This window comes from Fusarium mangiferae (assembly GCF_900044065.1).
Source record: "Fusarium mangiferae strain MRC7560 genome assembly, contig: FMAN_scaffold026, whole genome shotgun sequence".
In the NCBI taxonomy this organism is placed as follows: Eukaryota; Fungi; Ascomycota; class Sordariomycetes; order Hypocreales; family Nectriaceae; genus Fusarium; species Fusarium mangiferae.
In genome coordinates this window covers 91,581-115,503 of record NW_024573946.1, presented here as the reverse complement: position 1 = coordinate 115,503, position 23,923 = coordinate 91,581, and the positions used below count along the sequence as shown (strand labels likewise).

The window sequence follows — 23,923 nt, the reverse complement described above, 5'->3', positions numbered from 1 at the left end:
ACAATTCACAGAACCAAGATAAATCTCCTAAGTCAACAGACACGACAGGACAATACAATAACCTTACCAGTAATGCTATACTTGAGGGTAAATAATTATTTTGAATACATAATGACCAATCTTGATATGTAAGACTTGGGCCATGGTACTGGTCTGGTTTGAGGATGGTTGGCATAGCCTACTGCTGATTGGCTGGCCACAGAGATAAGAGATAAGATCCAACGTTGGAGACCTTGACGAAATTCGAGACAATTCCTCCCAAAACTTTGCTATCGTGTACCAATAGAATGTCAAACATGTCCAAGGCATTTCCAGCCCGCCATTGTTGACTTGACTGTATCATTGCTTACGAACCAAGCTGTTCCCCGCCGAATGCAACACAACACAAACATTGCCCGTCGACAATTGGCTCCCCAGAAGCAAACAAGCCCAAACCGCATTCGTTCTAAACCGCATGCCAGCCCCACCAAACCCAGTTTCTTTATCGTATCACCAAACGCGCCTCGCTTCTCAAAGGTTCCCCTCAATCCCCTTTTTCGCTGTTGGTCTGCATCAAATTCCACCATCACACGCAGAACACACAAGCAAAGACATAACCGAGCCCTTGCAGATACTGTTGGTCACGCACTGCACTATGTCCGAACAGCCCTCTTCTCCTTCTCCTGCAGCAGCTGCTGCTCCTGCTGCTACGGCTCGGTCCGATCTAGCGCCAGCCGTTGAGTCAGCTCCAGCGCCGCAGCCTGAGTTAGTTCCCGCTGCTGATCCACAGGTGAGTTTAATGCGCTTCTCGTATAGCGATACGTATTCCGGTCGTTTACTGATGCCTGTAAGGATGGTGATGAAAGTGAGACCGACTCGGCTGTTGGTGATGATGCGTATGGGACCCTTGCTGATACTACCTCGCCGTTGCTGACCGGTCTGCAGGGCGAGCTCCACTGCTTCCATCACCTCTAGCATCCTTGAGTATCGCACTATCCAGGGCCGAACGTTTCACAGTGATAGACATCCTACTGAGTACTTTACTCCCAACGATGAGCAGCAGTCTGCGTCCATTGACATCAAGTACGTGACACCCTACAGAGACCGACCCCGCTGACAATCTGTAGCCATCACGCTTTGACGCAGCTTCTCAGTGGAAAGCTCTTCCTCGCCCCTATCAAGGACAACGTGCAGGTGAGTGCATGTATCATTGGTCTTGTGACGTGCTCACACCCTCTAGAAAGTACTCGATGTAGGAACCGGAACAGGTGAGACTTGCATGCATATCGTACGCTGACTTGGCTAATCAGGTATAGGTATCTGGGCAATGTAAGACATCTCAACCTTCAACTATGAAGACGACTCACCCTTTAGTGACTTTGCAGACGAATACCCCGAGGCTGAAGTCATCGGCTCTGACCTCTCACCCATTCAACCCAAGTACGCCCTCCCCCTCCCTCCCCAATCATCTCACTCACCATCCCCAGCTGGGTTCCCCCCAACGTCAAGTTCGAGATCGACGACGCCACCCTCCGCTGGACATGGGATAACAACACCTTTGACTTCATCCACATCCGCTATCTCTTTGGCGCCATCAAAGACTGGTCTTCTCTCTTCAAGGAAGCTTACCGCTGCTGTGCTCCCGACGGCTGGATCCAATCCGCCGAAGCAGACGTCCACATCCGCAGTGATGATGGAACCACTGATGATCTCGACTGCTTGAAGCTCTGGGCGAAGCTTTTCACTGAGGGTGGCGCTGCGCTTGGAAACCCGTTCTTCGTGCAGGAAGGTGATTTGCAGGAGAAGGGCATCCAGGCTGCTGGGTTCACTGACATCAAGAGCATCGAGTACAAGGTGAGTTGCACTGAGAGAAGCGCGAAGCGCGAAGCAAGGCTGATGGTTTAGTTCCCAATCGGTGGTTGGCCCCGTGACCCTGAACTCGCTTCGGTCGGTAACTACGTCCGCGCGACTCTTGAGAACGATCTCGAAGGTACGTCCCCAGACCTCCCATTCCCCTCTCGTTGCTGACAAACTCCAGGCTACACCCTCCTACTCTGGAAGACTATCCTTCAGTGGCCCGAGGACGAGTATCAAGTCTTCCTCATGGAGATGCGCAAGTTCCTCAAGAATAAAAAGGTTCATGCTTACATGACTGTTCGCTACGTCTATGGTCGCAAGGCGGAGGCTTCTTGAGTGAAGGGTTCTCTACAAACTGTTATAGGAAAGATCATTGGTGGAGGCCATTTGTGTTTGAGCATGAAATGAGAATTGCATGACGTCTATAGCATACGTATCAATAGTCGTTCCCTAGAATTTACACCTGCATTGCATCGGCCTCGTTGTTTCTTGATCTTTCTTTTCTCGGCGTGGGTAGGGATGGGATGTTTTGCTTGTCCTTTTCCTATTTCGTTACACATGTAGAGAAACCCATCATGATGAGCTCCCGAAGTGCAGTATCTTCAATAATATATGGAATTTCACTAAGACTCCCTCATTTATCCTTTTCCAAGACCTAAGTACTGTTATACATGTACTTGGCCAAACCTCGACCCCACGAGCTTTCCAAGCAACCGTAGATTCAAATCGAGCTACAGGGTATGCACCGAGATGAGAGATGAAGTGGTGTGTCGAAATCACCAATGTCACTAAACGATGGAGCAGCTCGTAAAATGAAAGAACGAGAACAAGCAATGCCTACTCTGTAGAAACCTTGTCACGTTCGATTGGATGAGAGTGTAAATACCTCAATCCCATCACCTGTTGAGCAGATCGACTTGTCCCACCATATCCAGCCAGCGATTGGCTACCGAGCGACGGAGGCGAGTCCGACGCCCCGATAATTAAGGCCAAGACGGGGAGGGCGGTCTCGAGCTCCGGTTGGTGCTGAACAGAATCAAGCTTTTCGATCCTCTATTATGATCTCAACGCCCGCAGACATGTCAATCCAATTTGAGGCCTCCTTTGGAATTGTCTTTTTTTTGTTGCATATACTGCCATTCTGAATAAAGAGCTCATCAGTATGAATATGCGTTACTCTACGTCTAGTTCGCTTGCCTTAGTGGTGATCTTGGCTGTAAAGGTGTATTATGCCCCGACAGCCCGGGAATGTCTACCAACGACAACTCCTTGCAGTATTGGAATAAGCATAAATGCATCTTGCGTGACCCCACAGCGCTTGTCTAGTAGCCTGACTGTTTCAGGCATGCCGAGGGGGGCAGGGTAACAAATTGCTCAGTATAAAATGTCTAGAGCGCTTTTCTTTCCCTCCTCTCTCACCCTTTTAACCGTCCGTAACCTTATTCCGTGCAACGACGTTGCCTGAGTCGCTTATTTTGCCCAAAATGCTGCGGCCCCCGATCAACTTTCTCACATTACACTGTGATGCTACCCACTTCCACGTGCAGACTCTACCACCCAATAGCTAACCTTTGATTTGCTGCTAGATGCGTACATCATCTTGATGGGCTTGATAGCCCTGCCTATCCTGTATCCTCACGGAAACATGCCAGCTATAGATGCTTGGTTCTTTGGTGCCAGTGCGTCCACAGAGTCTGGCTTGAACACGTGCGTTATGTACTCTTCCTCGTGAAGATTTCTGACATGTTGAGCAGTATCGACGTCAAGGATCTCAAGACGTACCAGCAGCTCTACATTTATTTCATTCCTATCTTGACTAACCTGGGCTTCATAAATATTGTGGTGGTTATTGTGCGCCTCTTTTGGTTCAAGAGATATCTGAAGCGTCTTGGTGAGTACTTTGCAAATCCGTTCAACCGTCACCCCATACTTATCACCGCAACCTGTAGCCCCTCAAGCGCTCCACGATAGCCCAGCTATACCTGATGTCGACATTGAGAGTGCTCAACATGAGTCAAAGGTCCTTGCTGACACAAATGAAAACTCTGCCGAGACCACTGATGAGTCAAATGGTAAGGCTAAAGCGACAAATGACTGCATCGAAGAGGATGCTGCACTTGCAAACGAAGACGGGCGAGTGGCCCGTACCACGACCATCACCTTTGATCCATCCACCGAAAGGCACAAGGAGGACGATGCCCTCTACATCCCTGGGCCGCGAGCTCGCGACCGTGGTAAGTTGCTCTTGCACGTCTTCGACGAGTACTGACAGATCAATCAAGGGTATCCGATTGCTCCCAGAAGCCATGAAGACGGGCGGCATCCAGACGACAGTGATGATGGTGAGAGACTCTACCGTAAGTATCTGTTTTTTTTATTGATTGGTTTTAGATGATGCAATCAAGCCTGTACCCAACGAAACTCATAACAACGGAAGCTCCTCCATGCGTCGTCGACGACGCTTCAGCAACGATGATGGTTTAAAAGTCACAGCTTTCCGCTCCATGGATCGGGTTGCCGGCGTAACAGCTTCCTTCCTGGTTCTAGGATCACAAAGCGAGCCTCAGCCGCGCCCTATTTCCTCATACTCGAACCAACAGCCCGCCATCAACGACGTCCCTTTCCTCTCACGCCAAGCTACCCTCGGACGGAACTCGCAGTTCAAGAATCTTACATCACATGACCGAGAGATTCTCGGTGGTATTGAGTATAGGAGTCTGAAGCTGTTGCTGAAGATCGTCGTGGGTAGGTGCCCATGTTCCAAGTCTGCATAGGGTACATGATAGCTAAAATCACCTCTAGTTTATTTCTTTGGTCTTCATATCTTTGGTGTGGTGTGTCTTGTTGGCTGGATCCATACTGCTGATAAGCAATACGCGGATATTCTACAGTCAAGCGCTCAGGATAAAACCTGGTGGTAAGTAACCAGAAACATGCTGGTTATATATTCGCTAACCAGATTCTTCACGCAGGGGCATCTACTCCGCTCAGACAATGTATGATAACCTAGGTTTTACTCTCACACCAGACTCTATGATCTCCTTCCGCACCGCCAAGTGGCCCATGATCTTAATGAGCTTCCTCGCATTTGCTGGAAACACGCTCTATCCTGTCTTTCTGCGCCTGAGCATCTGGATCATGTCAAACCTGGTACCAAAAACCTCACCTACACAGGAGTCTCTCGCATTCCTGCTCACTTATCCTCGTCGATGCTACACATTGCTCTTCCCTAGCGGTCCAACGTGGATTCTTTTCGGTATCATCTTCGCTCTCAACTTCATCGACATTCTTCTCATAATAGTTCTTGACCTCTCCAATCCCGAAGTTGCCTCTCTCCCGCTTTCTCAACGCATCCCAGCGGCTATCTTCCAGGCTGCCTCAGCGCGCCATACTGGTACAGCTAGCTTCAATCTTGCGAACGTAAGCCCCGCTGTGCAGCTCAGCTTGCTGATCATGATGTACATCGCCGTTTTCCCCATCGCAATCAGTATCCGCGCGTCAAATGCTTATGAAGAAAAGTCCCTTGGTCTTTGGGAAGAAGAAAAGTCTCTGGACGAGAAGCACAGCAAGACTTATCTCTTGACGCATATGAAGAACCAGCTTGGCTTCGATCTTTGGTATATTTTCTTGGGAACTTTCTGTATCTGTATTTCTGAGTCGACAAGGATCGCGGATGTCAACGAGCCTGTAAGTGTACTTCCAAGGGTCCTAGCAAGGATATGATTTGACATTGGCCCTAGGCTTTCTCGGTATTTTCAGTCTTGTTCGAAGTTACCTCTGCATAGTAAGTGCTGCTTTGGTGGGATAGACATGGGAGACAGGAGCTAACTCTCTGGCCAGCGGAAATGTTGGACTGAGTCTTGGGTACCCAACAGTGAGCACCTCACTATGTGGCATGTTTGGAACCTTTGGAAAAGCGGTCATCTGTCTGATGATGATTCGTGGACGTCATCGTGGATTACCATATGCCCTCGATCGTGCTATAATGCTCCCCACTGGACAGATTGCTGAGAACTGAATAGTTTTTGGGAAGATCCCTATCGAGAATCCGGTAGGCAGTTGGTGTTTGGAATTTGAAACGTGCTATCCGTCCTGGGTCTTCTCTAAACTTGACTTTCTGTGTATAGAGCCTTTTTTTATGTAAGACAATCATATTCCAAAAATGATACAGAATCTCAAAGACAATAGTTGATGTCGGTGAAGTATTGTCAAGAGTCTCGACAGAGGTTGAAGCAGGACCGGTACCATAATATGGATCAATGCAAGCCTGTAGAAAACACAAGATTAGACGAATTGCTTTATGCAGAAGATAGACCTTTGCCCAATTGACTTGACGCTATCTCCAGACTGATATTCGAGGAATTAAACTGAGGTGTCGTCTCATCGAGCATGCGGCATCTTCATTGGCGCGCTCGGAAAATGAGCCTTCCCATTGGTTCATTTCCGCCGGTACAGTCAGACGCGATCCTTCAGAGACATGGAATTAAAGAGCTTATCAAAGCGATGATCAGCTCAAGGTCCCTTCCGGTCAAAGGTTCATCTATTTGGATATTTCGGATTCTCAGGTCTCCGACTGGTTCAACATCGATCGGTGAAAACCCTTCACCCCAAAGTCCACTTGATGAGCAACCAAACTCGTTGAAGGCTCCCCTTGTGTGCCGCGAGGTAGCATAGAAAGGGTAACAGTTGGAGACAAATTGGCATCTAGTGCTGACACTACAGACATGTCGGCATGAGTCACTCGATTTTGAATTGTAGCCGTGTTATCTCGATCGAGATCAATCGCAAGCAAATTGAATCCTCTGAGCAACTAATAAAGAGCCAGCAAGACTTCGTCTTGTCCTGCATGCTTATGATAGCCTTCATATGTTTTCACTTGTCAACCTTACGTCAAAAAAAGCCTGCAGTCTTCAATAACTTACATCTGCACTAAGATGGCGAATAACACCATCTTCATGTCGCCTGAAGAGTCGGAGCGTATCCAACACACAATTAAAGATATCACAAGGCTACGTGAAGAACTGAAAGGCCAGTCGAGGGAACCTACAGATCCCAGATCATTAATCGAGCAGGCTATTTCTACGTCCCTTATGCAAGAGATGTCTTCTGCAGCTTTTGGATTCGGTCTGCCAAGGAAACCTCGAGAGACTATGGTAGCTTACGGGGTAGGCAAGCAATACCTCCCCAGTACAGCCAAACTTGCAGATCTACAACCAATGACCATCAAGGACCTGAGAATGGAAACGCACCATCGGGGCTTTTTTCTATCTTTGCGCCGTGTGTCACCCGTATCCATCCTTCAGGCATCCTCCTGGGCTATCGTCAAATGCCAGCCGTCTGATGAGGTGGAGCGCCTGGAAGCTTTTCTGCATACATCGCAGTACGGCAACAATACTTTGGAGATAGCTTCCGATTTGGTTATCAAAGAGCCATACTACACTCTCAACTCCCAAGGAGAATGCATAATTCGGATAGATCACCCGTCAGACCTTATGGTTATCGCAATCTCAGAGTATCCAGAATCGTGGCGAGACAAGGAACAGTACTCTGGAAGACCAGACTTTGTTTCTCCAGACGAGTACAAGAGGAAGGGAAATGAGGCGCTTCTGAGAAAGAAGAACTATGCCGAAGCTTATTTCTGGTATACGGAGGGTCTGAAGCGTCTGAAAAGTGGCGAAGATTGCGAGACTGTACGCAAGGACCTGCACCGTAACCGAGCTCATGTCAACATTCAACTTCAGAGATTTGATGAAGCAATATCGGATGCCTTAGACTCTCTCACTACCGGTGAGGCTAAAGATCTTAGGTCTCTTGACGCCAAGGCATATGATCGTGCAGGTATCGCGGCATACTCCCAAGGCGAGTATCTCAAAGCTCGAGGCTACTTCGAGCAGCAAGAGAGACTCCAGCCGGATGACCAGCAGCCCAAGCTACATCTACGAAGAATCGACGCAAGACTTCGAGAGGAGTCTAACGGTACCTACAATATGAGCAAGATTGTGAGCAATCTGTCCAAGACGGGAGGCAGACCCGACGCAGCTTCGTATCATGGTCCAACAGAGATCAAAAATAGCCCTGGAGCTGGTCGTGGCCTTTTTTCAACCCGAGACATCGAAACAAACGAGATCATCCTATGTGAGAAAGCATTTTGTGCGGCCTGGAGTCACGAGGTAGAAACGTTCACAGCGCTGGCGTGTGATCTTCGAGAAGACGCTGCCATCAAGGTCTTTCCCGCGGGTTTGCACAAAGCTGTTGTGAAAAAGCTTCTCAACAATCCGTCGCAGGTCGAGAAGGTACTTCGCCTACATGGAGATTACCACGGACTTGGGGGAAAGTTGCAGGAAATAGATGGTTCACCTGTAATCGACACGTTCCAGATACACGATATCATCCAACGCAACGCGTTTGGATTGGGTCAGCAAACCGAGGATGAAGATGCCAGCAACGCCAGTACTGGTCTTTGGATACAGGCGTCTTACATCAACCACTCTTGTATTCCCAATACAAAAAAGGATTTCGTTGGTGATCTCATCATCTTTCGCGCTACAAGAAGAATTGCAGCTGGTGAGGAGATCACTCATAGCTATGATGAGTCGAGTGACTATGAGACAAGAAATGCAAACATTCGGAGGACATGGAACTTCGAATGTCGCTGTCAATTTTGCCTTGTGGAGGGAGCAGAGAGCGAAGATGTCAAGAAACGAAGGCGGCAGGCAGAAGACAAGGCAAGAAGTTTTGCAGAAACAAACAATCCATCTGATACGAGTAGGACCATGATGAGAAAGGCAAAGATGTTGCGTCAGATACTAAACGAGACCTATGATGAGAAGAGCTATAAGGGACTACCTCGGCGGGCACTTGCGGCGATAGACGAGTGGCTTCTGTCAGCCACTACCAGTTAGCAGTACTTACTAAAAGGGAACTATTAAATATTATATCAATACATGCCATTACTAAGTTATAGTTGTTTATTCGAAAGAAGCTTATTGTACTATTTCGAATAGTCTAACTCGCGAAGTCGCTTCATATACCATATCTTCAAAAAGCCATTTCTATTACATACGTATAACCACCAGTTACCTTTCAGTCACGGTGTGAAGCTGGTTGACACTAAACCAACGAAACCATGGATAACTTTGAGCTTCTACGGCGCCCGCCTCTATGCCATAAGCATTTTCTTGCTCACTGTAATCGGGATCCTTGAACGGATCGAAATGGTATGGCTCTCTTGCTACCCAGAGTGCTTTGACCTTATAGAAGGGTCCCCAGACATGCTGGTATCGACTGTGAAGCTTCTCGGCATCATATAAACGAACCAAGACAGACAACGGAGGACCAATAGCCCATCGGAATCGAAGCTTGAAGAACCAAATCGCAAACTTGTTCCCGTAGCTGAAACACATCCATCTGAGGGTATTTGCGTTTCTTTGATAGAGTTGAAGTATGGCTGGTGTGTCGCGGAAGGCGACAGCTGCGTGCCTCAGAGTGTGCTCCATGAGCTCGAGGGCTTCAGCCCAGCGGAACTCTTGACACAAAAGCCAAACGCCACTCTGCATGGCCTGTATTGTATTAATATTGTAGTTACCCACCGTCATCTGATAGCCTTCGATCACCTCCTTCTCAAATAAATCAGGATGACTTCGGCGCAAAACCCACCAGAAGTGGTTGCTCGCCTGGCGAAGATTCTTCTGTGCGAGAAGGGCTAGATCGTGACTCGATGACCAAGATGAGGTTGCAATCTTTTCAAGGCGTTCATGTAACTGCCGTGATTCTTCCTTCTTTCGTCGAGGGCCTAACAGGGAAGCAAGATATGCCATTTGCTCCAGTGCTAGCGGATGTTCTTCTCCGAGAAGCCTTGTTAGCTCTCTCAAGCTTTCCCTTCTAAGATCCTCCGCCTCGCCGAGCTTAGACTTTGATTCGCAGGCGTTCGCGAGTAGTGACTTCGCTCTAGCACGCATAGTTAGGAGCTGTGGCGTATTTCTACGGCTGAGATCCGACTGCTGATCTAAGATCTCCAAAAGTTTGATCGCTGTTTGCTCTGCCTCTTCTACCATACCGCAAGCTTCGTAGGCAATGGACAACATGAACGTAGAGTTACCGAGAGGATCGACCTGATTTTGCAAAGAGTCTAGATTGTGCGCTTCTATTGCGGTTTGAAGTGCCGACCTTTGCTCGTTCACTATCTCCAAGTGAAAATTTGCGGAAAGGCGACTCCTGATGATCCAGTGCTCAGGGCCTAGAGCCGCTTTCCAGTCGCTGAGCTCGTTCCGCATGACCTCGATGACCTTTCGAAGGGGCCGCCTCCCGAGATAGTACGAAACATTGTAAGAAGTCATTTGGACATCAGAGAAGATTTGCCTTGACCAAGACGTCCAGGGCAAGTACCCTAGCCTTTCACGGCTTCGAAGGGCCTCAAGCTCGCCAGCAAATCTGGCATGGAGCCCACTCTTTTCCAACCAGTCCGTCGACAAGGCTTCATTCCGCCGCGTACCGAACCCGATATAATAGCAGTGCGCCAATTCTAGACAATGGCAGTTCCAGTGGTAATCTCCGAAACCTCTTGGAGCCGCTTCACGTTCGCGTATGCAGTTGAAAAGTGCTTCTCTGATTTTGGGATCCACCTCGTTCAAAGAGTGCATTGCTGTACATATCTTAGCTATAGGTTAGTTATGTCTAGGGGATAGAATAAGAAATTTTTGTATGGAAGTCTTACGTTGATGGCTGGGAAAGTCATTTCCGAGCTCATAAAACCATTATACATGTCATTGTCGTCGAAAATTTTGTAGCGTGTAGATACCAAGGATATATTTGCATCGGAGAAGGGCAACTCCGCTTGGAACGCCTTTTGGAGGTGCTCCAAAATCGTTGTTGCACTACCAGCCCGAGCTTCGACATCTAGTGTTAAGCTAGAATGGAAGACACTGACTAACGACGCCCTGGCCTCTTGTGTATGATAAGTCCTAGAGAGCAATTGATTCTGGGCCAGGTGCAAGAGGGGTTCATTCGGTACATCTCGCCGGCCACTTGGGAAATTGCCGCCAGGGTTATCGGGGAGATTATAGAGGAGCAACCACAAACAACAGGCTCCCAGAGAATAGACCATGGCCTTGGCTGCGTCATGGAACTTAAACCCTCGGGAGTGATATTCGGGCGGAGGGATGGACCATGGTTTCGACTCGGGAAGATATATCAGACCGTCATTCCATTTCGTCCCTTTGGTGTAATTCATGTCAGTGGCGTGACCGAAGTCAGTGATTCTTATGACTAAAGCGCCATTGTGTGCCTCTTTTTTCAGCTTATTCTGTCCTGACAAATGACATACGTCCGATTTCAATTCAAAAAACAGATCTCTAGGTGTTTCTATAACTCGAAGCTAGAAATGTTCACGCGTTGTTTGTTCCTCACCAACCGCGGTCACTTCGCTGCACTTCTCCATTAACGAAGTAACGAGTATATATGTCTGACTAAATCACATGTCATATCTACTTTCTCAAGTCTTCTCAGATCCAATGATCGCAACTTATCAGCCTCAGAGTATGTGCAAACGGCCCATGACCATCTCTTCCAAGCTCTGAGATTGAGACCCTTGCTGAGGGATTGATACAGGTTCACACTCAATGCACCAGCGCACAGCTTCCATATAATTGGACCCCATGGTCATTTCAAGCTGGGTCACATACTTCTGAATGATGTTCCGTCTGAAAGCTTCATCATCCATGCCTTTGAACCCCTTCCCCAGCCGGCTCAGTGTTGACCATAGACCTATCTCAAGCAAAACCAGACCTAGAGAGTAGCAATCAAACTCCACTTGATAGCGTGCTCCGCCAAGATAAGATGGATGTTGGTAATTGCGAAGCTGCGCCTCTTCATCGTGGCCTTGCGTGAAAGAGTCGTGGGTGTCCTCCCTGCTAGCACCAAGGCCCATAAGTCGCATATCCTGGGCGGCCTCAGCATCTCTGACACCAGGCGGCGAGAGGCAAATGACGTTCATGGAGTGGATGTTTCGGTGCAGCCAGTTGATCTTGTGGAGTGCTTGAACAGATCGACACAGATCCAACGCGAGCCTGAAGCGATATTCCAGTGGCGGTCTGAAACGAGGCTTCTTCTTTTCAGGCACCATCTCGTCGATCAGCTGGTAAAGGGTCCGAGGCGTGAGATCAGTTGTAGGGATCATATAAACTAAGCCGAAGCAGTTTCGTGCAGGTTCATGGAAGTACCCCTGGCATTGCAGTGTGCCTGTAAGCCTTTGTGTGGCCTTGTCGCTGAGTAAACTAGCCATTGTGGACAAACGCTTTAGTAGTCGCGAAGAAACTGATTTGTCGGCCCACGAGCCATCGTATCTGAGCCATTCAACTATGACGTCCTTGTACTCTCCTTGAAGTCTCGCAAGGGACTGGATGCCTAGGTCTGCTCCGATTGTGACCGCTGCTTCGTCTAGCACCAGACCCTTATGGTCTGTCAGATTACCTTGGTCGGCAAGGACTATGAGACGCTGCATGGCTATCAAAGTCCCAACGTCATGATCGGGACCCTCTTTCAAAGTAGTAGACATATTGCCCAGTTCGTTTATATCCGATGTTTGCAGGATTTGGTCTACTAGATGCCTTTTAAACTGAGTTTTGTACTCGAAAGGTAGTGCCTGGACCAGAGACGTATTCAGCTTGCTTATCGTGCGTAGCAAAGGAATGTTTGTTGTGTAGTCGCAGCCTCGAACGGAGTTCAGAATGTCCTGCTCGCCTTTCAACGTCTTCTGGATCGACTTAAAATCAACGCCTGGGTCCTCAAGAGCACTTGATAGTTGTGTCAACGTATGCGACCAGCTTCTGAAGCGATAGCTCTCCAATGTGCAAAGCTTGCTTGAGGGCATGCTGCGGCAGACCCCCTCCCAACTACGGGATACAAACTCAGAGAGAGCAATTGTAGCAATCCAAGACATTGTTTGTAGCACCTGGCTCGACTTAGGTCTTTGTTTTGGGTCCAATGTCAAAGTCCAGCGGATGAGCTTGATCAAGTGCCCAGTCCATGATTCTTAGGATCCTTTTTCCTCAAGATACCGAAGCCACTGACTGACAGCTGGGTTAGACCTCCCTGGTCCAACGTGAAATCGTGACCATTCGATCCCCTGTGTAAATAAGATGACTCGCTTGTTGCGGAACTGTTGGACCCCGGCAGAGCCACAAATAAGAAACGTAAAGACTTCACTCAGAACGCAGCCAAAAGACCAGATATCGCTTGCTCTACCCACTTTGTGGGACTTGACACGTCCCTCAATGGAGCTCTGGCACTCCGGCGCGATATAAGAACCTCTAGTCTCTTTGAACAATGTCAGAGAGTCCTCGTTGGGGTTTCTGAAGGTTGAAAGACCAAAGTCGATTAGAACCAGTGTCTCGCCTTGGATGAGGATATTTTGGGGCTTCAGGTCATGATGGCAGCCGGTTAACTCAAGATCCAATGTATCTGAAACGAAGTTATGGACAGCGTCGACAGCTGATGCCAGGTCTGCAAGCCCCCATAGAAGCTGATGGGCCTCGAGCTGTGGTCCTTCATAACGGCCGTCAAGAAGTCCTGCCAAAGACCCCCCTTCTGCCACTTCGAAGATGAAGTTGCAGCGTCTTGAAGGCATGTCTTGAACATAGGAGCAGTAGAGCTTGACGATATTGGGATGTTTGAGATGTGCGAGAAGAGCGACGTTCTTAAGTTCGCGCATGAAGGACTCAATACCTTCGTCGGCGCTCTGTTTGAGCTCCTTCCGAACCACCTGTCAGTGAACCAGGTCAGCCTCAACTACACTACTCATAACCTCAGAGGAGAATACCTGGTGCTTGATGATAGGCAGTTCGTGACACTCAGGATGGAGGTCAACTAGATAGGCATCACCCATGGCTCCGGAACCGAGTAGCTTTTCGCGGACATACGGCAATACTGTGGATTTGTCTAGTTCCCGTAGAATAGAGTGTGATCTCAGGACTGGTACCATGAAGCACCACTGGATATTCATGAATCTTTTGATAAAAGCTGGAGAGGAGTCAATCCCAAGCGCTCGCTGGAGGGGCTCTGTAGTGTAGGGAAATCTATCGTCAGGGTTGGATTTCTGCATCAGGTCGTGTTTGAAGAAACCAGTAATTCTCTCTCCGCCATTGAGAAGGAGTAGGATTGAAAAGCATCTCCGGGCTCCGTACATAATAGCATGCACCAGCTCTTCTCTCTCGTGATCTGCGATATTCATTTCCCGGAGGCATGCCCGAATCTTGGCCTCGGTCAGAAGGATGAACAGCTTGGCTTCGGGCACGAAATCTCTGCCTAAGCTATTTTCGTTACTTATCCTAAGGATTTCGATTTCATCTCTTAGAGTGTTCATGATGTCGAGTATGCATCGCTTTATGTATCGGACCTAGACTAACAGGCGAACTGCGAGTCAATAGAGCGTGCTGGAGTTACTGATCCTTTGATTGAATGGACTTTATTTCTGACTAATGAATTATTAGCAAGTACGCTTCTGGACCCCATTAAAGACTGGCCTCTGACAGAAGGCTTGGAACAGCAATCTCATAGCTTTCGTCCTCCTCCTATTCAAGGTTAGTAGAGCCGCCTACCGAGACTCTCGTAAGTGACGTCATGTTATTTACCCTGATCGTAAAGTTGCCTGAACCAAACCTCCCCTCTAATAGGCCTCGAAGGGCCTCTAACTTAATGTATCGATTGGAGATCGACTGTGTCAACATTGAAGTGCTGTAGGGGGTGTAAGGAATTGTAGGTCGGAACTGGTTCCCTCAGCCGACTTAAATGTTTTGTGTCTACAGCTAGTGATAACACAAATGTGATATGCAGGTCAATCAAAAGAAATTATGTTGAGCGCCTGATGCCTTGATTCATGGCGTACCACCAAAACAGTCTAGACAGTCCATGCAACTGGTACCTGCAGTTAGGTAGCAAACGATTCTATTGATGCAGTGAGATGAATGATCTTCCTCTGACTGGTGCCCGCAGTTAGGCAGCAAATGTTGTTATTGATGCAGAGACCAATGATTTTGTTGTGACTGGTGCCCGCATAACGAGGCTTGAAACTGGCCTGATAAGGCAATTGTCCTGCATGGTCTAGAATCACCTGGCCACTCGGTGCCCGACGGGGGCAGTGAACAATTTAAATCACATCATGTAATTCACATTGACATTCAATTTATCCATATGCACCGTCGAGACCCCGTTTTGCGGTTCAAATATTTGTGCGTCTTTGTGTAACCTTCACTTTGCTTATATTACCAACTATATGGCGTGTCCGAATAGGTCAAACCAATATGAGTAATCCTTCAAAGGCCACATCCTATGTTCAGTACCCGCTTGATGCCAAGTGCTACGTGCCCCCGGGACAAGACCCGGCCCTGTATCAAGAAATGCTCGTGGAAAACTCATCAGATCTATTCCAAGTAACTGGTGGGGGAATGAATATGTATCTTGGTGGTCGTGGCGATAGTAAGCTTGTTTCATCTGTCACTTGCTGCTCTCAACTGTAAATACCGTTCCTAATACCGATCTTCGCTAGGTGTGCAGTGCCAATTCGTTTCAAGCGAGGATTTAGAAAACACATCTTGGGGTGGAGGGTCAGAAGTTGTCTCAGAAGGGCAGGGCAAGGTATTGTAGGTTATACGCATCCCACGTAGCAACATACACTTACTTACACAGCTGGGTACAACCTGCATTCTCTTGGGGACAACTTGAGATTACTGAGACTGCATTTCGAAGGCTTTTGGCCGAGCACCGTGTGTTTACGCCATTCTTGGACATTGTCCACGGATTCGGAGCAAAGATCAGTGACTACCAGCGAGCCCATGATTTCGTACATTTGCAGCTTCACACCATGGAGGACTTTGGTCAGTTGTTTGAAGACCAAGGTAATGCAAGACAATTGACTGATGCAAGAATATACTAGAAATTGGCTATAACATCCGCTACTATGAGCTAAATGGGCGAGGAAGAGGCAATCCATGGTCACTTCGTCAAGCAGGGGTTTACCAGCAGATGCTAACTACCCAATGCGTGTGGATTGTTATAAGCGTCTCCAAATATCTTCGACCACGGTTTGGGCGGTTTTTGGATGCCCATGGTAGCACGGAAGGAGGATGCTGCGCGACATTCGTTCTCCTTGGCCACCTCGTGATACTGTCCATGACTACGAGAAATTGGGGTGCGTACATTGAGCACATGCGGCATAAGTTAATACTCTTGGTAAGTAACTTCATGAGACCCGGTGGCAGAGCGTCTATGAAAAGGTTAACTGTGCATATAGGAACAAAAGATGAGGCCATCTTTTGCAGATGGAAAGTCTTCCAATGCTTCGAGTCTCTTGCTCCAAGATGTATCAAAGGCCAGTGACTTATGTAACACTATAGAAACTTCTAGGGCGGTTTTGGAAAGCCAGGTAAACGTTTTGTTAACGCTTAAAAGACTGCATGCAGGGATTAGCAACAAGAAGACGGACTGCTGCAGCTGCGACGTCGCCAGTGCTTTTCAGCTCAAGCACATGGAGATCAGGAATCATTTAAAGGCTGTGAATTCCATGCAAAAGAGCGCTGAGAGAATTCCTCAGATTGTAAGCTCTCTCTTGCCATACATTTCTCATAAGAAAGCTGACCATTGACGTAGATCTCGACCATTCTCTCCGCTAGAGGGGAGGAAAGGCTTCACGCCACTCTAGCACAAATCCAGACTGGAGTTCATGGAACCCTTTCAACATCTCTCCAGGTACATGATGATGTAAAAGCATTGGTACAAGTCGCTACGAGCGGGCATCAGGATTCGAAGACAATTAAGTTATTAGCTGAGATTGCGACGGTCTTTCTCCCATTATCCTTTCTAGCAGTAAGGTTTTACACTTGAAACACAGGAGAAAATGTCCCAAAACATCCACTCACCTCTTCACAGGCGATATTTGATAGCGAGATACTGAATTCTTCATATTTAGGAGGCATTTATGCTGCTCTTTCTATCCTGCTGGTTCTCCTCACAGTTATTGTGATTCTACTTTTAGAGCGCAAGGCTACAAAGACTTAGCTGAAAGGATGACATTTATGTCAGAAGTTCGTTCCAGATATAGCTCCAGTAGGCAGATATTCATATCACAGGCTGTTGAATCGATGCATGAGGCAATTCGCTTCTCAAGGGCCAAGCCAGCCATGCATTGGACATCTCGTACGCGCAAGCCGAGTATCCCGGTCCACTCACATGTCAGCGCTAAGACTCTCTGACGACCAGTAAATCCGACGGAGTGTGCTGATCTGTAATATGCAGGCGACGTGGCGCAATAAGGGACACAGTTTCGTAACCCAAGCCTCTTGTTTATTTCGCCCAGGCTGGGACGTGCATAACCGCTGGGAGAAAAGATGCCGTTTCCGTTCTTGGCCAGGATTTACCCCATAATATGCGGGAGGCCAAGGCGGTAAAATGCGGGCGGGAGTGATCAGATAGCCGACGCCTCCGCGTTGTAGTGAGCTTGGCGCTTGTGAGGCCTCTCGTGAAGATAACTTCATCATCCGACTTTGAATCTTGGCACATATGCATGTTTCGGAAGCGAACACAGCCTCAGAGAATGAAAGAGGAGGAGAGTGCGGGGTGGAATGAGGGATAAGTTGTATATAAAGACATCGTTCTCTGCTCTGAAGTTATTCAAAACAACACACATCATCACACTTGCACACTTCTTCTCTTTCTCCATCAACCAACTTCTTTACTCTCAAAACCCTTCAAAATGGGCAGACTCGACAACGACAACTGGCTGTACCCAGGCGACAGCCTTACCAGCGACAGCGGCAGCAACGAATTCAGGATGCAAGAAGACGGCAAGATTGCCATCTACTGGGAAGGCGAATTTGTGTGGCAGAACACGGAAGACCAGCGCGACGACATCAAGGGCATCCATCTTCAAGATGATGGCAACTTTGTCTTGTAGTAAGTATCTTAACCTGTGGAGTGGTATTGCAGAAGCTGATTAGTTACTTAGTACCCATGACGACGAAGCTGTTTGGGCTTCTGATACTTGTGGCCAGGGTGACGAGGTCTATCTGGTTGTGCAGGATGATGGAAATGTAGTCTTGTACAAGGGCGAGGATGATGAAGCTGAGGCCGTTTGGGCGACTAGCACCAACCAGATTTAAGCATCGCAAGCTAGTTTTTTTATCTGTGAATAAGAAGGAACATGAAAAGAACAACAGCATTACTACGGCACTCTTATGATTTAAGCCTCAATATGTCCTTTGAATGGTCCAAGCCGTGAATGTCACTGTAAGTAAGTTCAGACTGCATAGTCCCTATTCTGAAGATTGATCAGACATCATCAAGAGCCACGCCCGGTTAGCTCAATCGGTAGAGCGTGAGACTCTTACGAGTACGCGATCTCAAGGTTGCGGGTTCGACCCCCGCATCGGGCTGTTCCTATATTCGATTGCGAGCGTTAGCGAGGCTTTCATTTTTGCATTTTTGTTCTTTGGTACCTTTAAACCTTGCATCTATCTATCTTACGTGCACTGTTCAGTGGATGGAAGAATAAAGTTGTGGACACGTAATGCTCTACTTACTTTGAGTTTATCTTTTTACTTGGAACAGATTTTGAGTTTATGCTCCGCGGACCCCGCCTTGATTTTGTGAGGCTGTGATGTCGCCATTTCCGGAGTGGCATTATCATTTCATCTTTACGCAGATCAACATAAACCACAAAGTTAACCATGCGCATCGAAAAGTATCCCTTATCTCCGCCTAGCTTGGAGGAAGTGGCTGTTAAACTTCAAGCACCCTTGGCAGCCAATTATGAGCACTCCACAGTGAGTGTCGTTTCCTGCCCGGATCTTCGGCAAGCACCCTATCATCTAGCGACCGAGGGGCTATCAGGAGATGAGAAGATAGCAGATGTAGGAGGTCAACCGAATTTGTTCCCGCGCCCAAAAATGGATTGTGTTTGGTCCATGACTGCGCTTGCGGAGGCCATGGATATGGATCCTGCGAAGGGGGGATTACTCGGTGCCGGCGCAGGACCTCATCCCGTCATCGGGCAGAACTGCGAACTTGCGCCAAATATTGGCTGGCAAGGCAGCTTTGAGGATGCCAAGAATGAGAGTCGTTATGCAAAGATTGACAAGGAGACAAGCGCTGTCCATGTCGACAAGAGTCCTTCCTTGGACTGCGCCTTGATGATCAACTTGTTCGGCTCCTCAGGCAGTCCAGGACCAGTTATCAAAATCACAGCTCGAAACAGTACAGGCTCTGAAAGAAGCTTCTCAGAGTGTATCAGAAAAGCTCTCCATCAAGCATATGGCGACTCGCAGACCGTCAGTCTTGGTGGACTCTTCTTGGTTAAGAAGGGCAAGGCAAAATACCATATCATGCCTGACTTCCCAGCAGAGAAAGACTTGCCATTTGATAGTCGCAAAGATGTCGATAGTTGGCTGACCTTCCACGACTTCGACGCACCAATACTTTGTCTATCGGTGTTGCATTCAGCTGATCCCGGAGGAAGGATGGGTTTACGGATCGAGCATACGCACTGCTATGCCGCAGACGGGAAAAATGCTGGAGGCCATTATCATTTTGATTTAGACGATACAGAGGATGATATTGAGTACGAGGCGTATTTCAATACTGCCAAAATGATATATCGGCTAGACAGACCAAATTGATTCTGGCGAGCTTACCCTGAACCTGCCGGGAAGTTTGTACTCTGGTATCCTGGCCCCCTACAGCACCTCATGAGGGTTAACGAACCGTGAAAGATTTGTTATAAAACGCTGAATTAAATTGTTCTCTTTGCTCCTGCTAGTCTTTGCTCCTGCTAAGAGAAGTCAATGATATTAACCCGTTGCTAATGATGGCGTTTATTGGCAGATAGTGTACATGTTTTGGAATTGCCCACACATTCTCAACCAATCATAAGTCGTTGCGGGCGAATGGTTTAGTGGTATAATACTCCCTTAGCATGTTCTCTTCCAAGAGATGTTCTTCTGGGAGTGGTCCAGGGTTCGATTCCCTGTTCGTCCAAGATAGGTGGTTTAAATCCACCATTATCCGCTTCTTTTTTCCGAATTCATCCTTTTTGCCCTTCATCCTCACTATGATGATCTGATGTGATGATCTGATCATGGATCAGTACAGTTCAGCTGAATCCTTTTGCTCGGGGAGTGCAAGCGAGTCCTTCCCCAGATTGGGTGTCTCGTCACCGAATCTCACGTTTTCAACCCGTGATGCTCGTATACGAACTGCTGACAATCAATCAGTCAGAACACCACGGAAACAATCCGTGCTTTCTCGTATCCTGCCTTACGAGACTGCAAGTCACAAATGCTAAGTCAAATAGAAATAAAAATAAAAATAAAGCTCACCCTGGTCCCAGTCTCGGTTTATTGCCAAGACCCTAAGCAAAACCTTCAAAAACGCTTGCAGCCGCAACGGGATAGCCGACGCGGCTTGAAAGATACTAGCGCTGACTTTATCGTGTTCGAATTGTCCGGTTGCGACGTTGACAGGTGATGCATGAGGAAATCCCCGGTCTGTCAGATCTGGAGAACAACGTTGCAGAATGTTGGATGTTGAAGCTGCATCATTGAAGGCTGAGCATGATTCTTGATAGATAGGGGTCTTGAAGCGGCGGCTGTCATTCTGTATTGGGCATTAGCCGAAGCCATCGTCAATAGTCAACGGTGGCTAGCGTTCAAGTGGCACGATCAAGTCCCTATCTAAAAGTGACAGAACCAACGCCGTTGCCAACGTTGCAGCTATTTTAAGCTATCAATTCGTGAGATTGGATGCGCCTCTGGCAGAGAAACCGAAGCATTGGATGCACGTCATTGAGCCAGCAGATTGAATTGCATGACAGTTTACGGCGCGTTATTTCCACATATTGCACATCTCCAATACGGCGCAAGCCAGCAAAATACAGGCGCAAATGTTTTGTCCGACCCATCGTCACGTCCATGTCACAAATCGTGTGTCGCCAAGAAAAATAGGCGCATTGCATCGCTTGGATATCACATTACTCACAGAAACTCAGCCCCGTCCAATCTATTACCTCTGCCAGGTTTCAAGGATACGTCTCACCAGCCGTATTGTGCGACATTTTGTTCCACGCAATCAAAGGGGCTATTTACTCCTTACAGTAGCAGTAGATATGACAAGAATTCCGATTTTCCCACGGCAAGTCGGCAGTTTATAATTGATTGCATGGGGGGTCCCCGCGGATCGCCGTGCCGAAGAGAGTGATGTCAATAAAGAGCTTGCGCGGCTTGACTCGCCGAGTGGATCTGGAATTCAATAGGGCTCCTGTTCAGCTGGGTACCAAACCTTTTTTGTGGCGTCTGGGAATGTTTCTGGCACGTTGCAATGGCGTTATTCCACTGGGCACGCTTCTATTTTGAGCACCCAACTTGGAAGCTGGGCTTACATTCCAGCGGCTACGGTTTGACCAACCGCCACTGATTGACGCAAGGATAATTAAGTAGTTGATGCAGAAATGCTGTCGCAGTTGTTTTACGGTATGAATCATGTTTCAGATTAAACAGAGGCTAGAGAGGGTCTGATAGGGAGGGGTTTCACGTTTTTACGGCAGATCCAGTAGCAGGGCCGACAACTGCGGAGCCCGGTTAGATCGGATGGTACAAGGGATACAGGGAGAGGGCAGAACTGACATGCTTGGCGAAAGCTTGAGTCTTTGACCACGCGGCGTCTAAACAACCTTGACCCAGAACCTTGACCTAGAACCTTGTCCTTGGTTTGGTCTGGCTTGGTTTGGTGGGTGTTATGACGAAACGGAATACGATGTGGGTTTGTATGACCAGCACCAACTGGCTCTCCCGTATATCATACGAGCTATGGCCGCTTGACTTACTTTATTCGCCCCGTCACTTGTAACTACCTGCCTCTCTTTCATCTCGATATCACAGCGGCTTGATGATACCACCATGCGGTCTCACAACCCTTTGCTGCGCGGCGTGCTAACGTTCGTGGCCATTTTGACTTTCTGCGTTATTCTTACAACAATATTTCACATCAAAATATCAGATGGTCTCTCACTCACACCAATCCAAGAACGGCCTTTCTTTTATGAGGAGCAACCCCCACCTGAAGACCCCAATCGCTCCCAGCCGCCAAAGAAGACATCGCCAAAGGAGCCTTTCCATCGACGACCTCAACACAAAGACGATGATGAAAAGAAGAAAGATCAATCGAATACTCAAGATGACTACTACGATCTCCGCCTCGACCGTGGCGACGATGATGAGGATAAGCCATACGTCGACTACCATCTCTTGACCAGTCTAAGGAACAACATGGGCTTTTATAATAAGATCGATGCGAGAAAGACTGGACACAAGCTCTTCAATCCAACGATACTCGAACTGCCTCGTGATGCTAATACCACTCATGACTTCCTCGTCATCGCTCGCACAACCCATGTCGCAAAGGAAATCAAGGGCAAAAAGTACAAGGTCGCTCGCCAAGTCGCTACCTTTGCAAACCTCACCACCAATTTCCTTGGCCGACCCGTCATCAGAACCGGTGAATGGTCTACACTGCTGCTGGAAGACTTTGGTGGACCTGAACACCACTGCAAGAGACAGCCGGACATGGATAAGTACGTTGGCCCAGAAGACATGAAGCTGTTCTGGACACGCGCCGGCGAGCCTCTTCTCATCTTCACTCACCAAGTCGATGATGAGACAATGTGTCAAGGCCAGTTCCTCATTGACGTGCGCGCCGCCCTCCCCGAGCTCGAACAAGGTCTTGGTCCCTACTTTTCATCCCGTCTACCCTCAATCCGCTTCGCCGAACCCACACTCCTCGCTCGCGAACCAGCACCAGGCCAAGAAAACCATCCTCGATACCAGCGCGAGAAGAATTGGGCCCTGGCTCAGTCCCCGTTTAGTCCAGACTCCGAGCTTCTAATGATGGTGGAGCCGGGACAATTATTCCGTTGGAAATCCGCCGAAGAGCCTGTCGAGCCCATCGTCGCAGTCGACGACCAGGAGTCTGCTGTTGAAGAACCTTACCCACCGACGGCGAAGCCGGGAAAAACTTGGCACGGCAAGAAGAGAAAGACATGCATCCACGATGTCATGATCGACGATAGCCACGTCCACCAGAGCTCGCCTATGCTGAGTGTCACAATGTGCAACCGCGGGGCATGCGAACCCGATGAGCAAAACACCGTTCTCATGGGCATAGTGCAGCGCCGACAAGACTTCCCGGGCGCTTCGTTTACATGGTATGACCGCCGGATAGCAGTGTACGAATCAGCAGCGCCGTACCGCATGATCAGCGTCGGCAAAAAGCTCACGTACCACGGAGAATCGGACCTCAGCTATTCCTGGACGGGCTCCATGTCGTACTACACCAACCAGACCGAGTTTCCACCGTCGAACCACGGATATCTCGACGATGAGGTATGGCTGGGCTTTGGCGTCAAGGATGCAGCCGCTGGGTGGCTGGATGTTCGGGCCAAGGATCTCATTGCAGATCATTACATGTGTCAGGGGGCATCGGTGGAATACAAGTATTATAGACAGGGTATCTCGGCATAGCGCGGTGTGTTTTTTTTGGGTTGGCGTTAGGGGACTAGACTACAGATACTGCTTCTCTTTGTTCGTTTGACCAGAGATAATTCGATACCAAATTTTGTTATTGTGATAATCATGAATATTCTGTGTCGGTTGTTTGATGTTTGTCAGACTATTGATGGACAGACTTGTTAGTGTCGGTCAACTGCCGAAACAGGTTTAGAGCAAGGGATAAACGAAGCGGTAGTTGATGCAATACGAGAATTTCAAATGGAGATAACCCAACAATGATATGACATGTTTTCCGCCTAGCAAAAATAGCAGTCAATAGTCGCTACCAAACGAGTCAGGCGTTAAACGTCAATTCATTGGTAAGGGGCTGGTCTAGATCTGTCACATTGCAACAACTCTGACCGCAGAACTACGCTGCGGTCACGTCACAAACGATCATCCATTTGATGAACCTAAAAACTTGGTATAAACTGGAGCAAGATCATACTTCTCAATTTTGATTGAATGCGTTAGTGAATTCTGCCGCTGATCCGGCATCTCGG

At 48.2% G+C, this 23,923-nt stretch overlaps 10 protein-coding genes and 2 non-coding genes across 12 annotated transcripts; 9 read left to right on the top strand and 3 right to left on the bottom strand.

The window, feature by feature from the left end:
• Positions 1 to 634: 634 nt before the first annotated feature.
• On the top strand, positions 635 to 2,172 carry FMAN_14618 (uncharacterized protein; the record flags this gene model as incomplete). Its single annotated transcript, XM_041825990.1, has 10 exons — positions 635 to 769; positions 832 to 875; positions 925 to 1,062; positions 1,107 to 1,173; positions 1,220 to 1,247; positions 1,296 to 1,308; positions 1,354 to 1,419; positions 1,467 to 1,833; positions 1,885 to 1,969; positions 2,018 to 2,172. The coding sequence occupies 10 exons, from the start codon at positions 635 to 637 to the stop codon at positions 2,170 to 2,172; spliced, it is 1,098 nt and encodes a 365-aa protein (XP_041691315.1).
• A 1,309-nt stretch (positions 2,173 to 3,481) lies between these two features.
• FMAN_14619 (putative potassium transporter TRK-1) lies at positions 3,482 to 5,854 on the top strand (the record flags this gene model as incomplete). Its single annotated transcript, XM_041825988.1, has 9 exons — positions 3,482 to 3,543; positions 3,591 to 3,727; positions 3,786 to 4,070; positions 4,119 to 4,178; positions 4,228 to 4,581; positions 4,639 to 4,753; positions 4,809 to 5,523; positions 5,577 to 5,620; positions 5,677 to 5,854. The coding sequence occupies 9 exons, from the start codon at positions 3,482 to 3,484 to the stop codon at positions 5,852 to 5,854; spliced, it is 1,950 nt and encodes a 649-aa protein (XP_041691314.1).
• A 916-nt stretch (positions 5,855 to 6,770) lies between these two features.
• Positions 6,771 to 8,738, top strand: FMAN_14620 (uncharacterized protein; the record flags this gene model as incomplete). Its single annotated transcript, XM_041825987.1, has 1 exon — positions 6,771 to 8,738. One exon carries the CDS (start codon positions 6,771 to 6,773, stop codon positions 8,736 to 8,738), a length of 1,968 nt encoding a protein of 655 aa, XP_041691313.1.
• Positions 8,739 to 8,912: 174 nt separating this feature from the next.
• FMAN_14621 (uncharacterized protein) lies at positions 8,913 to 10,939 on the bottom strand (the record flags this gene model as incomplete). The annotated part of the gene is made up of 2 exons (XM_041825986.1): positions 8,913 to 10,487; positions 10,550 to 10,939. 2 exons carry the CDS (start codon positions 10,937 to 10,939, stop codon positions 8,913 to 8,915), a joined length of 1,965 nt encoding a protein of 654 aa, XP_041691312.1.
• A 426-nt stretch (positions 10,940 to 11,365) lies between these two features.
• Positions 11,366 to 12,772, bottom strand: FMAN_14622 (uncharacterized protein; the record flags this gene model as incomplete). Its single annotated transcript, XM_041825985.1, has 1 exon — positions 11,366 to 12,772. The coding sequence occupies one exon, from the start codon at positions 12,770 to 12,772 to the stop codon at positions 11,366 to 11,368; it is 1,407 nt and encodes a 468-aa protein (XP_041691311.1).
• A 93-nt stretch (positions 12,773 to 12,865) lies between these two features.
• On the bottom strand, positions 12,866 to 14,194 carry FMAN_14623 (uncharacterized protein; the record flags this gene model as incomplete). The annotated part of the gene is made up of 2 exons (XM_041825984.1): positions 12,866 to 13,582; positions 13,652 to 14,194. 2 exons carry the CDS (start codon positions 14,192 to 14,194, stop codon positions 12,866 to 12,868), a joined length of 1,260 nt encoding a protein of 419 aa, XP_041691310.1.
• A 937-nt stretch (positions 14,195 to 15,131) lies between these two features.
• Positions 15,132 to 16,884, top strand: FMAN_14624 (uncharacterized protein; the record flags this gene model as incomplete). The annotated part of the gene is made up of 7 exons (XM_041825983.1): positions 15,132 to 15,306; positions 15,377 to 15,470; positions 15,517 to 15,704; positions 15,764 to 16,059; positions 16,121 to 16,423; positions 16,477 to 16,692; positions 16,756 to 16,884. 7 exons carry the CDS (start codon positions 15,132 to 15,134, stop codon positions 16,882 to 16,884), a joined length of 1,401 nt encoding a protein of 466 aa, XP_041691309.1.
• A 694-nt stretch (positions 16,885 to 17,578) lies between these two features.
• On the top strand, positions 17,579 to 17,984 carry FMAN_14625 (uncharacterized protein; the record flags this gene model as incomplete). Its single annotated transcript, XM_041825982.1, has 2 exons — positions 17,579 to 17,778; positions 17,831 to 17,984. The coding sequence occupies 2 exons, from the start codon at positions 17,579 to 17,581 to the stop codon at positions 17,982 to 17,984; spliced, it is 354 nt and encodes a 117-aa protein (XP_041691308.1).
• A 190-nt stretch (positions 17,985 to 18,174) lies between these two features.
• On the top strand, positions 18,175 to 18,257 carry tRNA. The gene is given in 2 exon segments: positions 18,175 to 18,211; positions 18,222 to 18,257. It is a non-coding gene; the product is annotated as a tRNA-Lys (tRNA).
• A 294-nt stretch (positions 18,258 to 18,551) lies between these two features.
• On the top strand, positions 18,552 to 19,499 carry FMAN_14626 (related to Ester hydrolase C11orf54 homolog; the record flags this gene model as incomplete). Its single annotated transcript, XM_041825981.1, has 1 exon — positions 18,552 to 19,499. One exon carries the CDS (start codon positions 18,552 to 18,554, stop codon positions 19,497 to 19,499), a length of 948 nt encoding a protein of 315 aa, XP_041691307.1.
• Positions 19,500 to 19,760: 261 nt separating this feature from the next.
• tRNA lies at positions 19,761 to 19,857 on the top strand. The gene is made up of 2 exons: positions 19,761 to 19,796; positions 19,822 to 19,857. It is a non-coding gene; the product is annotated as a tRNA-Ala (tRNA).
• Positions 19,858 to 21,773: 1,916 nt separating this feature from the next.
• On the top strand, positions 21,774 to 23,393 carry FMAN_14627 (uncharacterized protein; the record flags this gene model as incomplete). Its single annotated transcript, XM_041825980.1, has 1 exon — positions 21,774 to 23,393. One exon carries the CDS (start codon positions 21,774 to 21,776, stop codon positions 23,391 to 23,393), a length of 1,620 nt encoding a protein of 539 aa, XP_041691306.1.
• Between the last annotated feature and the right edge of the window lie 530 nt (positions 23,394 to 23,923).